The sequence below is a fragment of the Protobothrops mucrosquamatus genome, unplaced genomic scaffold (assembly GCF_001527695.2).
Source record: "Protobothrops mucrosquamatus isolate PMUCROS unplaced genomic scaffold, P.Mucros_1.0 scaffold1099, whole genome shotgun sequence".
In the NCBI taxonomy this organism is placed as follows: domain Eukaryota; kingdom Metazoa; phylum Chordata; class Lepidosauria; order Squamata; family Viperidae; genus Protobothrops; species Protobothrops mucrosquamatus.
Window position 1 is genome coordinate 197,722 of NW_015387321.1, and position 16,591 is coordinate 214,312.

Consider the following 16,591-nt stretch of genomic DNA (forward strand, 5'->3'; position numbering starts at 1 on the left):
TTCAGAATGTTGAACAAAAATCAGAAATAAATTTGCTGGCAGTTAACCTCCAGGAAGTACAGTGTGAAGGAATCTGTTCCTCATCCATTAGTAGAAGATCAAGAACATCTTGGTCAATAGGAAATCACCCAAATGTCTCTGTGAATTTAGCTAAGGAACAGTTATTCCAATACTCATCCTTCTTTACCTTCCCAGCCTTCATTGTTATTAGGTAAACAAAGATTTTTTTTTAAAAAAAAAAAAATAATATGTACAATAATAATAACATCAACAAGAGGTACTCCTTTAAGATCTGTTTACTATGAGTTCAGTAGCCCGTTCCAGCTAGCATCCTAGAGACAACCTTTTCCATTAGCTGAAGTGCCTTTGAGGACAAACCTAGGGCTCAGAGTAGTCCAGTATTACCAAGATATGAGTAGCTGGGCCCATGTCTTTTTCCCTGATTAAGGAAATCCGACTGGAAAAATGACATGTGAAACATTGTACTTATATTAGCAGTGTTACTTATTGAGTAGGAAATAATTCAAACCACTTTAAGAAACTTTCAAAATTGGGCTTATTCCATATATAACTATCTAATGTCTGTGCCTCTGTGTATGTTAGTGTGTGTGTGTGTGTGTATGTAATCGATTCTAATACACTTATATAACTGTTTTTAACCTACTGTATTTTGTGTAAATGTCCCATATTTCATTATATTTATCCATGCAAAGTTTTGCATCTACAGGCAATCTGTTTGTAAGTGTCTCCAACTTACAAGTTGGAGGAAATGGGATCATCCATTTATTTTTCCAATGCTGCAATATTAGTCTTTTACCTATAGTGAAGGCACAAAGAATCCATTTACATTTTCCCATTGTCAGATGTGGGAGAATGTAATTCAGATATGTAATTCAAGAGAATATTATCCTCTGAAAATGTTAACTTTTGTCTCAAAGTTAGGTTTAAATGATCCACTACTTTCTCCCAAAACTTATAGGACATTGTTTTAAGGAAGCACTGTCCTTCTTACATCTTGACGATCCTTTTCTACATAAATGTAACACACTTCGTGAAACAATTCTAAATAAACTTCTAATTGTTTCTTGAATTTTCCAGTTCTCAAGTGCACAAACCCCGAATTTACTACAATAGCTTGACTTCATTGTGTGCAGTGACTTAAAATGAACTTCCTTCTCCACCACTGCTAAAATAGAAATAACCATTAGATAAGCATCTTGGGGAGGCAAAATTCCTCCTGGATCATTTGCTATAGATTTTAGCTTAGAAGCTATTATTTCTCCTGGGAATGTTAAATCAGGACAACTTTAATTACATGAGAATCTTTTTATAAGTTTGCATTGCGGTGGTTGGTTATTGGCCACTGGTGACATCTAAGTTAAAAAAAAATAGTTAATGCAAAGCCAGACTACAACTTCTTGGGAGGGGAAAATATAGAATAACTTCCATCCCTCTTCTCAAGACTGAGCATGATCACCACAAAAGACAAGAAATTTTTTTTATTCCTTCTTGGCCAAGTGCGACTGGACACGCAAAGAATTTGTCTCCAAGCATAAGATCTCCGTGTACACACAAACAACAAAGAAATAAAATCATAAGATACCAATAAGAGAAGGTAGTAGGAAAGATGAGAAGGATCATAGGCAACAACAATGCAGTACCACAATTGCACAGATTTATTGGATCAAAGCTTGAATACAGTTTTCTCTTTAATGCATTTCGCAGTTTGAACACAACTAACTAGAACCACATATGGAAGGAGACAAGAAGATTGACTTTGGTTAAGAAACCTAGAGGTCATTAAGGAAACACCAGGTGCACAAAAAAAAACAACATGTGTTAAGTCCAAAAGAGGACAGTGAGGCTTCCCAAGAGATTTAGACTCACCTCCCTGCCACCTCCCGGCGGTATAAGAGGATAGGAAGAGAAGAAAGACATGGACAGACCTGTATAATTCTGTTTGTTGACCTATTTCAATAAACTATAGTTCTAATCACTCTGTGGAATCAGCTTCCGGATCGGATCTACCTCGTAGAGCTAAAAGAGAATATCAATACAGGTAGTTCTCAACTTACAACCATTTGTTTAGTGACTGTTCCATACCACTGAAAAAAGTGACTTATGATTGCTTTTCACACTTGGAATCGCTACAGCATCCTCATGATCACATGATCAAAATTTGGACTCTTGGCAACTGACATGCATTTATGACAGTTGCAGTGTCCCCGGGAGTCACGTGATCACCTTTTTACAACCTTACAACAAGCAAAGTCAATGGGGAAGCAGGATTCACTTCACAACCGTGTTCTTAACTTCATAACCGCAGTGATTCACTTAACAATTGTGTCAAGAAAGACTGTAAAATGGGATAAAATTAACAAATATTTTGCTTAGCAACAGAAATGTTGGGCTCAATTGCAGTTGTAAGCCGAGGAATACCTATATGGCCATGCCAAATATTGGACAATTTTAGATGGAATATGTCTAATTGTGCAGTACTTCTTTTAAAAAAAACAAAGCAAAACACATGTGTGCAATCTTCTGATAATGAGGATCACACTTAATATGGGAGAAAAGACGAGTATCAATGGATACAGTGAAGACGCTAAACAGCAAAATTATTTCAGATCTATACGAGATCGTGAAGGCATACGAGAAGGTTTGTGTTTAATTGGCTTGATCCTATTTTTATGCTTGCACTGCCTCCAAATGGTAGGAAGTCATACCTTAATTTTTGGCACAGCTTCAGCAGCATTCAGCAGTATGATTGCAATGACTGCCACCAGAAGAAGGCTCATAAAAATAGTATGACTGTGTGGTTCAAGTGTCAGACAAGCACCTTGAAATGTTTCGGTGCAAACTGATATCCAGCCATGAGTCTTTGGATCAGATGCAGCCATACTGGATGATTATGAAACGGAAATAAAATGGGGGTCAGCTCATCAGCTCTGCAAGGACAGGCTTCCAAAGATGTCAAAGCGTGGATAAGTGAATTTATTGTAGCAAGGTAAATGAAGCTATTAGGAAAGTATCCAAGGCTTTTATAGGTGAGATCTGTTTATGGGGAAACCCAGGATCAGACTTTTGTGTCCTTTTCATCATTCACACTATGTACCATAACAGGTTAAAAGCTACTCTTTGACCATAGAAAAGATGGTTTCTACCTGCTTCTCATTTTGGCAATGAACTGGTCTAGTAGCATAAGAAATGCCCTAAAAACAACCAACAAAATTTCAGATAAAGTTTTAAAGCATTCCTATTTTAAATAAAAATAAAAATAAAAAATTCCTATTTTTAAAAAAAATAAAAATCCTCACATGGGGAGGATTTCATTTGAAGGCCCGGTTTGAGCAAACATCTCCCAATTCAGGACTCAGAAGTCTCTGTTAAGATTCTTGATATTTCTTCTCTATTTAGCTGTCTCACACTTCCTTTATAAATTATTTTTTTCTGAAATTTTTCAGGCAATCGTTTAACTTCCTTGTATTGATGTATTAGGTCCATTGACCTCTGTTGGCCAAGTCAGTCTGACAACAGAAATAATGAAGAGCATAGGACAAAAATAACAAAAGGGAGGAATAAGACCAGGAGTGAATTACTGTCATCTTACATTAGATACTGTGATGTTCCTAGTCACATCTAGTCATCTCCAAGGATGACTGCATGATGCTGCATTGGATGAACCAATATTTAGATTCGAAAGATGTAGGAGGCCTCACATTTTAAGTTTTTATTGTGTAGGATATTTGGTAACACCTAAAAGCATCAGAAGAAGGATATATAAGTTTTTAGGAGCCAAAATAGAACCTGGACAAAATTATACTTGATCTCATTTATATGTAAGCTTAGGTAAAATGGCTAAATAAAGTTCATATGACTCCTTGCCATTTATTTAGTAATTTCCACCTACAATAACTCCCTTTTTACAACTCTGTAAATCCCTTAATACGGGGTAGAGTCGGGGTGACTGGATGGAGCTGAGCATTTACTGAACGGATGCCCTTCCTGACGCCATGTGGGACTTCGCAGCAGATATGTTTTCTTTGCACCCTAGGAGAGAAACATCTGCCACGGCCTAGGATCGAACTCTCAACCTTCCAAGTGGGAGGTGAGTGTCTTCCCCACTAGGCCACCACAGCAGCTCACTTTCCACCTACAATCAAATTGAAAATAACCATCTGCCAGCACCTTTCCCAGAGGCTCCGAGTACGACGTGCAGCCTTGAGGTCTCGTGTTTGGCGTCTTAGGTGGCGCCTGGTGTGGAACTTGAAACGTGACATAAGGCCACTAGGATAGATGAATCTGAAGTCTTCCCACCATTTGATGTAACGGAACTAAACAAATCACATGTGGGATAATCATGGTCTTTTGCCTTCTCCAGCACCCCTATCCAACAGAGGATGAGAAGAGACAAATAGCAGCACAGACAAATCTCACACTGTTGCAGGTCAACAACTGGTAAGTAAAGGTCACTTTCCCCCCCTCAAGTGTAATAATCATATGCAAAAGTGTGTTGCCTGCCCAAGACAGAACTGCTTTCTTTATTTGGCTGATCCCTTATGTAGCATCCAAAGTATGGATCAGTATCACAAGTTTATTGGCTTATTTAAATCTATGCAGATCTATAAATCACGCCTACCATTAAAGTAGCAGAACTTCAGAATTCATCTCAGATCTGTCTGCTGATGGGGACAGACTGCTGATGCTTCTAAGGTTCACGGGATGTCCCTTCTACTGTCCTCTTTGAAATGGACTTGGTTTAGACTTCTTTTCCATTAAAAAAATGTCCCTCTGCAAAGTCTGGCCAATGTCCACTTGTCTTTTTGAAGTGCCTTGAAAATGATGTCAAATCAGATGGCTTTAAAACATCCCTTTTTTCTTTCAGAGTTTGCGGTTCCCTCAGAAAAAAACTGTTTAAAAGGCCATGAATAACGGGACTAAAACCATTGGGTGGTATCTGAAGCCAAAATGGATGGGGACCACCCATTTCCTGACTGATATTTCTTTTGTTTTCCCTTTTTGAAAGCTGTTATCCCCCTCTCAAGCTCCTTGGAAAGGTTTGAGCCCCTTAGAGGTCTCAACAAATATTTCAGTCTAATTTATTTATTGAGCTTTAAATTAGTCCAGAGGCCTTTATGAAAAACTTCAATCTTCATTCTGGCTTTTGACGGAAGTGAATATCTGTGGCTTAGGGTTGAACTGTGGGGTCCTTGAAGCTCTCCGAGCTTGGTGGTTTTCTTGCAGATGTTTCATGACCCAACTAGGTAACATCAGTAGTAAGGTGCTGATGTTACCTTGTTGGGTAATGAAACATCTGCAAGAAAACCACCACGTTCACAGAGTACCAAGAACCCTTGTTGTTGTTGTTAGTTACTAAGTCGTGTCCGACCCATCGCAACCCCATGGACAATGTTCCTCCAGGCCTTCCTGTCCTCTACCATCTTCTGGAGTCCATTTAAGCTCAAGCCTACTGCTTCAGTGACTCCATCCAGGCACCTCATTCTCTGTCGTCCCCTTCTTCTATTGCCCTCAATCTTTCCCAGCATCAAGCTCTTCTCCAGTGAGTCCTTCCTTCTCATTAGGTGGCCAAAGTATTTGAGTTTCAACTTCAGGATTTGGCCTTCTAAAGAGCAGTCAGGGTTGATCTCCTCTAGGACTGACCGGTTTGATTGCCTTGCAGTCCAAGGGCTTCACAAGAACCCTACACTCTGGTTTTTGTTATAGTTTTAAAAATGTGAAGGAAAAACTCAACATCCCCAGTTATATCAATAAGATTAAAGTACCATGACCTTTAGTTTATTTTTATTTTTTAATCTCTTTCTGTAAAAATACTGGATTCCGGAGGCCGTGACATGTGGCAATTCTAGTCAGGATAAAATTTAGATATGATCAGAATTGCCTGTAAGATTCCAGCCGCTTTGTGTGGATTTGACAATCAAAAGTAAGCAAACTTGTAGTCATTTCTGTCTGGACAAAACCTAATTTGAAGGGCAGGTCTGATTATCTGAGTAGTACTGAATATTTTAATCCTTCGAAAGACCCTTGCATAAATCTGATTTTTAAATGATGATGTTTCAAGCTTTGCATTAATATTAGGATTTACTTGTGGTTAGACATGCAGAGGCTTGTGGGGTAAAGTTTCTTTTTTTACGCGACTGTAAATGCTTCCTTTGTATTGGCTGATATTTGTGGCATCTGTTGGCTTACGCTGGTATTTATGGACATTTGCAAGACAGATTTGTTTTCTTCTGAGGAGGAAAAATCAGCTCTTTGTGAGCGGCAAATTCCTTACATTCCAGATCTACATTAATTCAATAGCACCCTCTGCCGGTTACTTATAATCAGCAATGAGCAGCACTGAAAATAGTGCTTATAGAAACTTGTAGTATATAGAATAGAATAGAATAGAATAGAATAGAATAGAATAGAATAGAATAGAATAGAATAGAATAGAATATTGAATGGAGAATAGAATAGAATAGAATAGAATAGAATAGAATAGAATAGAATAGAATAGAATAGAATAGAATAGAATAGAAGGGATCTTGGAGGTCTTCTAGTCCAGCCCCCTGCTCAAGCAGGAGAACCTATACCATCTCAGACAGGGGAATGTCCAGTCTCCTCTTAAAAATCTCCAGTGGTGGAGCGCCCACGATTTCTGGGGGCAAGCTGTTCCACTGGTTGATTGTACTCACTGTATTTATATCTGCTTTTCCTTAAAGAGCTCTTCTAGATGAAAATGAAAACATAAAAGTCCTGTGCACAGCTTGAGAAGATAATCCCATCGTCAGAAAAACTCAGGAGCCCATCAAAGTAAATAGTGTTGAGATAGGTGGATAAATACCCAAGGTAGTCTTCATTTAGCGACTGCCTTGCTTAGCAACTGTTCGCAATAACGACAGTCATAATTTACAACCGATCCTTGCATTTACGAATTTTGTAAGTCTGCAAAGCAGAGAAAAGCTGAAGTCAGATCATAAGCGCAGTTGCAGTTTTCAACTTCTTCGACTTCAGAAGCGACTTCTTCACTTAATGACCAGATTGCCAGTCCCAACAGTGGTTGCTAAACAAGGATGACTTACATAAACAGGAATAGGAATAATTTGATTTGGTATATAAGCCACATCTATTGCTCCCGTCAAGCAAGAAGAATCAGATGAAATTATCTTGAAATTTACTTTTTGAGTTCAGTTTAATATGAATGTTTGTCTCATTTTCTCTTAAATATAAGCTTGCCATACTGCCTTTCTTAAACAATAAAAGCCCTTGGTGCTCAAGAGAATAAAGGAATGGAGAAGCCACTCAGTGTGGCCTCATACCAAGAGATGGGTAGCATATAAAATGAATAAACAAATAAATGCAGCAGTTAACATTTGATTTTAATATGCCATCTTCTTTCTGGGAAGGTTCATCAATGCCCGGCGACGTATCTTACAACCTATGCTTGATGCTAGCAATCCAGATCCAGCCCCCAAAGCCAAGAAAATCAAATCCCAGCACCGGCCAACCCAGAGATTCTGGCCCAACTCCATTGCAGCTGGGGTTCTGCAGCAGCAAGGAGTCAACCCCGGGACTAACCCTGATGGTAAGAATCACTGGATCAAAGCGACGTTTGTGTCTCTTTCTAATTGAGGTCTAATCTCCGTCTGTTACATGTGTTGAGGCTGGGACTTCAAAAGCCAAACCAGTTGGCAATTCTGTCTAGATAGCGACAGACTGGAGTTCCAGATATTCTCAGATTTGGAATAATCTTAGCCTTGAATTGGACCACAACCTGGACTAGAATAACATAAATACCAATAAAGAGACCCAGTGCAACTCAATGGGGGAGAGAAAAGATAAGTGAGCAGATTCAGTCTGCTATCTAGTTATTGACTATTGATGGACAACTTAAGCCTCTGGATTCACTTGAATGGAGTCCCTGTGGATTTGACTCCACTAGTTGTTGCCAACCTATAGGGCAGTGATGGCGAACCTTTTAGAGACTGAGTGCCCAAACTGCAACCCAAAACCCACTTATGCATCGTCGAGTGCCGGGTGGGTGTGGCCCATTGGCTGGGTGTGGCCCATTGGCTGGGCGTGGCTGCGGTGGTAACGGCAGACTGGGTGGGACTAAAAAGTTCAATCAATCAATTCCAACTTTGCAAGATCTTTTTTTTCCCGCGAGAAGTTGAAATTGACTGATTGAACCCTTTTTTTTTTTTGCACACGGTGGCGGAAGCCTAAAGCGAAAAGGTTTTATAAACCCAGCTGAAGGCCTAGGACTGGGGCGACGGTGCGCGTGCCCACAGAGAGGGCTCTGAGTGTCGCCTCTGGCACCCGTGCCATAGGTTCACCACCACTGCTATAGGGGGTGGTGCTCATCCCCATTTCAAGGCCATTAAGCCAGCACTGTCTGAAGACATTTCCCCGGTCATGTGGCCAGCATGACATCATGCAGCACTGTTGCCTTCCCACCGAAGTGGTGCCTATTTATCTATTCACATTTGCATGCTTTCAAACTGCTAGATTGGCAGGAGCTGGGAGCTCACCCCGTCCCGTGGGATGGGAGCTCACCCCGTCCCGTGGCGCTCGGGTCTTGAACCAGGGTTGCTGGCTTTCCAGCCGACAAGCAAAGAATCTTAACCACTGAGACACCACACCAAAAAGAACCTTCCAAAAAGATAATTGAAAGTTGAACTCTGTAAAGCATTCCGTTCTCCATGTAATACCCTGGAGAAAGGATTGGTCTTACACACACATTAAATTACGCAGTGAACTTCTTGCAGCCCTAAGGTACCGCTGGATGACCATTTTGTTAAGCTTCTCAATAAGGACTCTCTGATCAGCATATTATTGCAGGATACGAAGTAAGCAAATAGCACTTGCACTTCTGGCTGCAGAACTTAACCGAATTTAGATCTGGATGGATGGGTGGCTTTGACATGGTCATAGCCCGCTTTGCAGAAAAAAGCTCAACGGGGGCTTTTTCTCTCTCTGATTCTATGTACACAACAACTTCTTAATTACAGTAGAGGTAACTTACAACAGTTTGTTTATTGACCATTTGAAGTTACAACTGCTTTGGGGAAAAAAATGAGTTATGACTGTTTTTCACACTTTCAACGGTTGCAACATCCCCATGATCACATGATCAAACTTCAGATACTTGGCAACTGACTTGTACTTATGATGGTTATGCAGTGTCCCAGGGTCACATGATCCCCTTTTGCAATCTTCCGACAAGCAAAGTCAATGGAGAAGTCAGATTCACTTAAAAACCAGGTTACTAACTTAGCAACTTTGGTGATTCCCTTAACAACTGTGGCAAGAAGAGTCATAAGATGGGGCAAAAGTCACCTTACCCAGTGTCATGTTCAGCATCAGAAATTTTGGGCTCAATTTTGGTCATAAGTCAAGACTACCTGCACCTGATAGTAGGCGGTCAAGTATCTCTCTCATAGAGGTGGAAGATGACTCTTTGGAGCAGGGGTAGGCAACCTTGGCTCTTTTATGACTCGTGGACTTCAACTCCCAGAATTCCTGAGCCAGCCATGCTGAGGGGAAAGGGAGAGGTTTCTAAGCTGAGCCATGCTGGCTCAGGAATTCTGGGAGTTGACGTCCACGAGTCATAACAGAGCCAAGGTGGCCTATCCCTGCTTTAGAGGCAAAAGATTTTGCTTCGCTTTGTGTATTATCTCTTTTACTTTATTTTTGTTAAACTTAACACATAAATCAACCCCCCTGCAATTGGGACCTTACTTCTCAGTGGGTTCTGGGATGTTTGCCCCGAAGTCATATCCAACAGCATCGTTCCAGTGCTTATCCTATCAACTCTTTGCCTTTCCTTCTAGGCTCCATCAATATGGACAACCTCCAAACTCTCTCCTCAGATAACGCCACTATTGCTATGCAGCAAGCCATGATGGCGGGTCACGATGACTCACTAGATGGGACAGAAGAGGAGGATGAAGATGAAATAGAAGAGGAGGAAGAGGAAGAAGAAGAGGAGGAGGAGGAACTGGAAGAGGATGCTGAGGAGCTCCAGACAACTAATGTTAGTGACCTTGGCTTGGAGCAGAGTGACTCACTCGAGTAGTGGATTATAGCAATGGTGGAACAGTCACCGAGTGGAAAACGGTTGAACCTGCTTGCAAAATTGTAGAGAGCGCCTGAGAGCGCCTGAGAGCGCCTGAGCACTTCCCTTTAACAATATGATTCAGATTCAACAATAGAACCCTTTCTGGATGTCCTACTTGACCTGCATTCAGTTGCAAGAATGGATGTGGAAGCCCACTGAACATCTGCCAAGGGTTCCAAGCTGGTTATTTAAGTGAAGGACACACGTTTACAAGGCACATATTGTGACTAGTTTCTTCCCCACTCTCCCCCGCCTTTGTTTTTGATAACCACGACAACAAAAGTGTTTTTAGAGTAAGCTGTTTTCTGTATGACTGAATGTTTTATGGAAGTTCTAATTCAATGCCTTTTTTTTGGTGACATGCGGTTCAGAGGCACGGCTGTTTTCATTTTCACTGCTTTTATGAGAGATTTATAGATGCCAAGAAGAAGAAGAAGAAGAAGAAGAAGAAGAAAAAAAGATTGACCGTTTTTACAAAAGGAAAAGAAAAACTAGAAGGGAATGATTTATAGAAATGTAGGTAGGGGGGAGGGAAAACCAAACATTTACAAATGGGCAGAAATTCAGCAAAGTTGAGAGTTGAGTGCCCTTTGCAAGTGGGTGTCTTGTGAGTTTTGCAGCTACAAGAAGGCATACGGACTCAGGTGAAGCCCCAAGCCATAGGTCTGTGCTTTGCAATCAGTGTGACAAATAGGTAACACCCTGTGGCCAGAATCCTTTTTAGAGAAGCATCGTGTTTGCTTTCTGAGTGGAACGTCATGACGTTTTAATATCCCAAGTTGTTGCCTTGGTACAGCGTGTGATATTAGCTAACCAGAAAGAATGTTTAGAGGCTCGCCAATGCAGATTTCATTGGTTGAATATAAGCATGTTCCAAATTCTAACATTTGCAAAGCAGAAAGGGATCCGTGGCAGAGAGAATTCAAACAGAGATAAGCAGAACAGCTATCCAATGGGGTGCAAGAAATCATATTTTCACAATCTCATTTCCCCGGAACTGCTCTCATCCCTTTATGTTGCTCTCTAGCCCACAAACTCTCATATGAAACAGCATATTACAGACATTTAGGAATGGGATTCGTAATAACGTTCCCCACTAGCAATCACTACTAATCATAGGTTAAGCCTACAAGCAGAGGCTGATTTAAATCTCCTTGTGGGCATTATCCCACTACAGTGAATTCATTGCCTACCACAGGGCGTGAAAAGTAGATATGGGGTCCCCCAACATTTTTCAAGCTGTGAGCCATTGGGGATTTTGAAATTAAGGAAGGAACCCTCTTGAGAACATGGTGGACAAGCTCCCTACAGACAGAGTGTCAGAAGATCTCTGACACAGAAGGGGCATCACCTTTTGTGAAACACTGATTGACCAGAATGCCATCTGCCACCCTCATCCTAAGAGAGATGGTGTCTACAATATCCCATTTACATTTATCTTTGAAAGTCAGGCATCCTTCCAAACAAGACACTGAGTAGCAGCCGCCCATCATGTGCTAAGAATGCTAAAGGGCCCACAAGCGTACTTAGAAATACAAACATTGCTGGTGGCTTCGCTTTGCATCACGCCTGTTCCTCGTTTATTTATTTTTTTAAAGTAAAACAAATCAGATAGTATAAGTAAGAGCTTAGCAGGAAACCCAGGGGAGAATCAGGTGATGCTTTCCATCTGGCTGCAGGCATATTTTTTTTTAAAAAAAATGACTGTAGTATCCATCAATATTGGGAATTGTTGACCCCGAACTCTTCCTTTTGTGGGAATGTTTTCAAGCAATTTCCATCTGGCAGCTCTACCATAAACACTGGCCTTAAGAATGCTTTTGTGTGTGTGTAATGCAGTTTTCTCCCTTTAAAAAGCCACCGGTTCAAGAAACAGATGTTTTCATGCCGAAGGACAGCCCTAGAAATATCACTATAAAAGGCTCAGTCAGTTGAGTGAAGACAAACGATGTCCACATCACCTCAGACCACAGGTGCAGCTCTAAATATACCCCACAAAGGAATCTGTGCATGAAGCTATTCCTTATTGCTTCTGCAACACACACACACACAAAAACCACATGGATGCTGTATGTTTTTTGCCAGGAAGGCATGGACAATTACCTGCCAGAGAAATGATGCTTCTAATAGACCAAAAAAAAAAATGGCATGGGGGGCACAGTGGTTTGAATGCAGCATTGCAGGCTAACTCTGCCCACTGCCAGAAGTTCGATCCTGGCTGGTTCAAAATTGACTCGGCTTTCCATTCTTCTGAGGTCAGTAAAATAAGCGCCCAGGTTGTTGGGTGGTGGACAATATGCTGACTCTGTAAACTGCTCAGAGAGTGCTGTAAAGCACTGTGGGGCGGTATATAAGTCTAAATGCTCTTGCTATTGCTATTTTTGTAAGCATGTCTCTGTTACAGTTGGAACATGCATCCAGAGTGCAGTTTCCTCTGGTAGGTTAGATGTGGAACCCCTTCAAAATGATCAAGGTCCCCCCTTTGTTCTGCAGCCGTGAAGGCTTGGCATTTTGAGAGTAGGCTGGGCACCGTTGTGACTTCTGGCAGATCTTTGTATCATGAGATAAGAAAGGGCAAAAAGGAAATGGGGGCCAATGTCCTAATAAGGAATAAAGGCAATGTGTGCGATGAATGTTCAGTATTTGCCAACTCAGCACCGTCTTAGGTGAAGCATCGTCTTAGGCAGACCGAAACCTCTCGCTCAATCTCTCTTCCTTCAAACATCCCCTCGGAGGCAGTTTGTTGATTTCATTTTGTGCGTGGTGCTCAGGAAAATGTCTCCAATGTGCAAAAAATGAAAGGGAGCGAGATCTCTACCGACCTATGAGCTACAATCTGTGGGACTCTGGCTTAGGAAATACACACTGTAACTCCATTTTCCTGACATGAATGTAATTTTCCCACCCAAGGGGTGGAGGGGAATGCTGACAATGTTTTCGACAGAAAACTAAGGCACCAATAATTTTATTTATGACCTGTGTGTTTTCGAACAATCTGATTCCTTTTTTCTGATGCTGTAATAAGTGGGGCAGAAAGTTTTGCCCTCTAGGGGTTTGTCTTCCTTGCTGGCCAAAACTTGTCCAATGGTTCATACACTTTCCTATACTGCAGCCCCCACCCCCCCAAATTATGAACTTCCAAGATGAAAGTTTTTGCCCATTTTACTATCCAACAACAGGTCCAAGGGTCAGTTCTAAAAATTCCTTTCTCTTTGCTCACAAAGCACATTTATCATCTACTCCTTCTTTTGACTTTTTAAAGCAGACGTGTCCAACCCTAGCAACTTTCAGACTTGTGGACTTCAACTCCCAGAATTCCTCAGCCAGGATGGATGGATGGATGGATGAGGAATTCTGGGAGTTGAAGTCCACAGGTCTTAAGCTTGCCACGGTTGGACCCTCCCCCATGTTTTAAAAAGTTGAGAGCTTTTTAAATCAATCACTTTACATTAAGGGTTGAATCGACAAAAAAATCCTTGAGAATGTATTGGAGTATCAGTGGGCATAAGCCAAGCCCCCCCCCTTCCATTATGGATCCTGATATGGCATGAATGTAATATGTAATTTCATAGAAAATTCATTGTAATTTAGTATTAATTCATGTCCATTTATGATAAAGTGCTACCAGATGAGGTTTTCCAGTTGTATTTCCTTGCATTTTTTCCCATGTTCTTATTAAAAAGGTTTAGGAATAACAGACACGGAGAGTCTAAATCCACTGCCATGAATTCTCTCCCTGGTGTTGTATCTCAGCTGTATCTCAGCCAGATGGTCGTATCTAAAGAGGTTCTCCATTCTTAAAGGTCTCAGAAGGCATTACCCATCTTCAGTTATGTTCACTTTATAGAAATGAATCTATGCAAACCCAGCATTTCCTTTCCTGCTACCCTGCTCTCCTTGTTGTGATTGTCTTATTTATTTTTTGAACAACAACACGCTCATAACTGGGTTAATCTTAACCGTGGTTTGAAAAAAGACAACTGCCAAACACAACTGAAGGATCATAGCCACAATGAGTTAATTCTTGCAGTTAAACCTGGAAATAAAAGTTTCCCATCTTCTCCTTGCGTTGCAGCCATATTAGAAGAGCAAACACAAAAGTGTGGGCATGTATGCCCACTCTCTGCTCAAGCTGATTCTCATCATGCTAAGCCCAGAGTAACCATGACATCTAATTGCAGCTTGTAGGTCAGCATACTCTTAGATAAAAACATTCTTCTCACTGGGTTAATTGTTAGTTTAAGAGCTCTATAGATGAAGAGTAGTTACATAGATACTGCTGATGCAAATGCCTGTCCTGCTGTACACTCCTTGACATAGACTGCCTCAATATACTTTGCACCAACTAGCCCTATGTACATTCTGACACTCTTTGCCTAACTAACTTGCTCTGACTGAGGAAGATGCTTGGATGAGTAGCGAAACGTCTCAGACTAGCAAAAAAAAATTAGTCCGTGGTGTTTTTTTTTTTAACTTTAGACACATTTGCCTAGATGATTGAGTCTTCATTGACATATTGCATCACCTTTTTTGGGGGGGGAGAGAACCCCTGAAGTTGGTGTGGCAAGAGTTGGTACATTCTAACGACTCTCTGCCTAACTAACTTACTCTGACTGATGAAGATGCTTGGATGAGCAGCAAAATGTTTCAGACTAGCAAAAAATTAGTCCGGTTGCCATGATTCAACCTTTAGACACCTTTGCCTGGATGACTGAGAGTCTTCGTTGACATATTGCAACACATTTTGAGGAGGAAACCCTTAAGGTTGGTGTGGCAAGAATTGGTACCTTTTAACAACTCTCTGCCTAACTAACTTGCTCTGACTGATGAAGCTGCTTGGATGAGCAGCGAAACATCTTAGATGAGCCAAAAAATTGGTCCAGTTGCCGTGATTCAACCTTTAGAAACCTTTGCCGGGATGATTGAGAGTCTTCATTGAGTAGCCCTATTGTTGCATTGTTGAGTACACAAAATCTCACCACTGTTTAGAGCATAGCCTTGTATAGAGCCTTAGGAATAGGCATATGCCAGCATCAAGGTCAGAGCCAGACATAATAGCTAAAGCTACAGTCTACCTGGACAAATCACCCCAAAGAAGACACAAACAGATACACATTTACAGAGTACATCAAGGAAAGACTGGACCAAAATTGAAGATGTAGCTTCATCAGTATACAGTGTTAAAGGGAGCATTAATTGAAGCAAGGAAGGTGGTACAAGCATGGCACTATTGTGATCCAAACTGTGATGGACACAAAGTCTTATGCCTACTCCCAGCTTATTTTCAGAGGCAGAGGCAGAATTAATCTCTAAGAAGGATGTCGCTTCCCATAATGAAAAGGCCCTACCAGGTGCACTTCACAGAGTGCCCTAAGAAAGGTCAACCATAGCAGGATGCATGCAGTACTTCATTACAGCTTTGTTTTACGATGCCATAAATTTTGTCAAATCTTTTCCTGGGGGCTGGCAGGAGAGGTAGCGAAAGCTTAGTGTACAGCTTCCTTTGGGATCTTCAGCTAGGACTCATTAAAAATTAGCCTGCTCATTTGCATATCTGCTGTTTGGAAGCCAGCATGAATATGCATAGAAGCTCTTCGGCTGGCCTCTTCAGAATTTTTTTTTGTTGTTGTTTAAAGATGCATCAATAAATGGATATAACCTTGTGCAACAACAGGCATACAGCTTCATTTGATAATACTAGAGCAGCAGGGAAGCAAGGTTGGAATCAAGAAGACAATAAAACACAAATAGCAAACCATCATTTTTCTCATCTCAGAAAGCTAAATAATGCAACACAGTTTTCTCTCCAGTAAGGAGCACAATTCTGAATTTGTATTTCATTTGGGTCCATTACTGCTTAGTAATGACTGTCACTTCTGCTTGCTCAGTCTGCAGCTTGGTCTCTTAACTCAGGTTCCCAACTGGGGGTGCTCACACCACCTGGGGGTTTGAGACAATATCCCAGGGGGTGCAAAAACTTGGGTTTTCAAAATTATAGTGTATATACATAACGTGTTGCTATTATTTTGAACTTTTGTAAGGGGTGCGAGAATATATTGGAAGCGCTCTAGAGGCACGGGGTATACAAAAGGTTGGGAGTCGCTGCCTTAACTAGTCAAACTATCCTGCTGTGTTTCCTAAAACAAAAAAAAGTTAGTAGTCTGCAGTGATACTAAACCATGGCTTGTGTTTTGTTTTGACTTTTGGCTACCTTTTTTCTCTTCCCACTCTACTTGTTGTATAGCACAAAGAGTAAGCTTAGATCTCCGATAAAAGAGTTCTTGTGAACAAGGTAAGATAAATCAGAGGGCTTTGAGAATGTTGCTGGATAACTCAAGGACAATATTTTCCTGGAGGAAATGGTATAGAGATAACATAGGAAAGAGAAACAGAGAGAGAGGGGGAGAGAGGGGAGAGAGAGAGAGAGAGAGAGAGAAAATAGTGCATGAAAAAAGTGCATGGAGACAAATC

At 41.1% G+C, this 16,591-nt stretch overlaps 1 protein-coding gene across 1 annotated transcript in view; it reads left to right on the top strand.

The window, feature by feature from the left end:
* PKNOX2 (PBX/knotted 1 homeobox 2) overlaps nt 1–10,547 on the top strand; it is a 95,262-nt gene extending 84,715 nt beyond the window's left edge. The window contains exons 8-10 of the mRNA XM_015820251.1: nt 4,382–4,458; nt 7,407–7,585; nt 9,834–10,547. Of these exons, the coding sequence (XP_015675737.1) occupies nt 4,382–4,458; nt 7,407–7,585; nt 9,834–10,078 (501 nt within the window). The 3' untranslated portion in view covers nt 10,079–10,547. The remainder of the gene's footprint in view (nt 1–4,381; nt 4,459–7,406; nt 7,586–9,833) is intronic.
* Nucleotides 10,548–16,591: the final 6,044 nt, after the last annotated feature.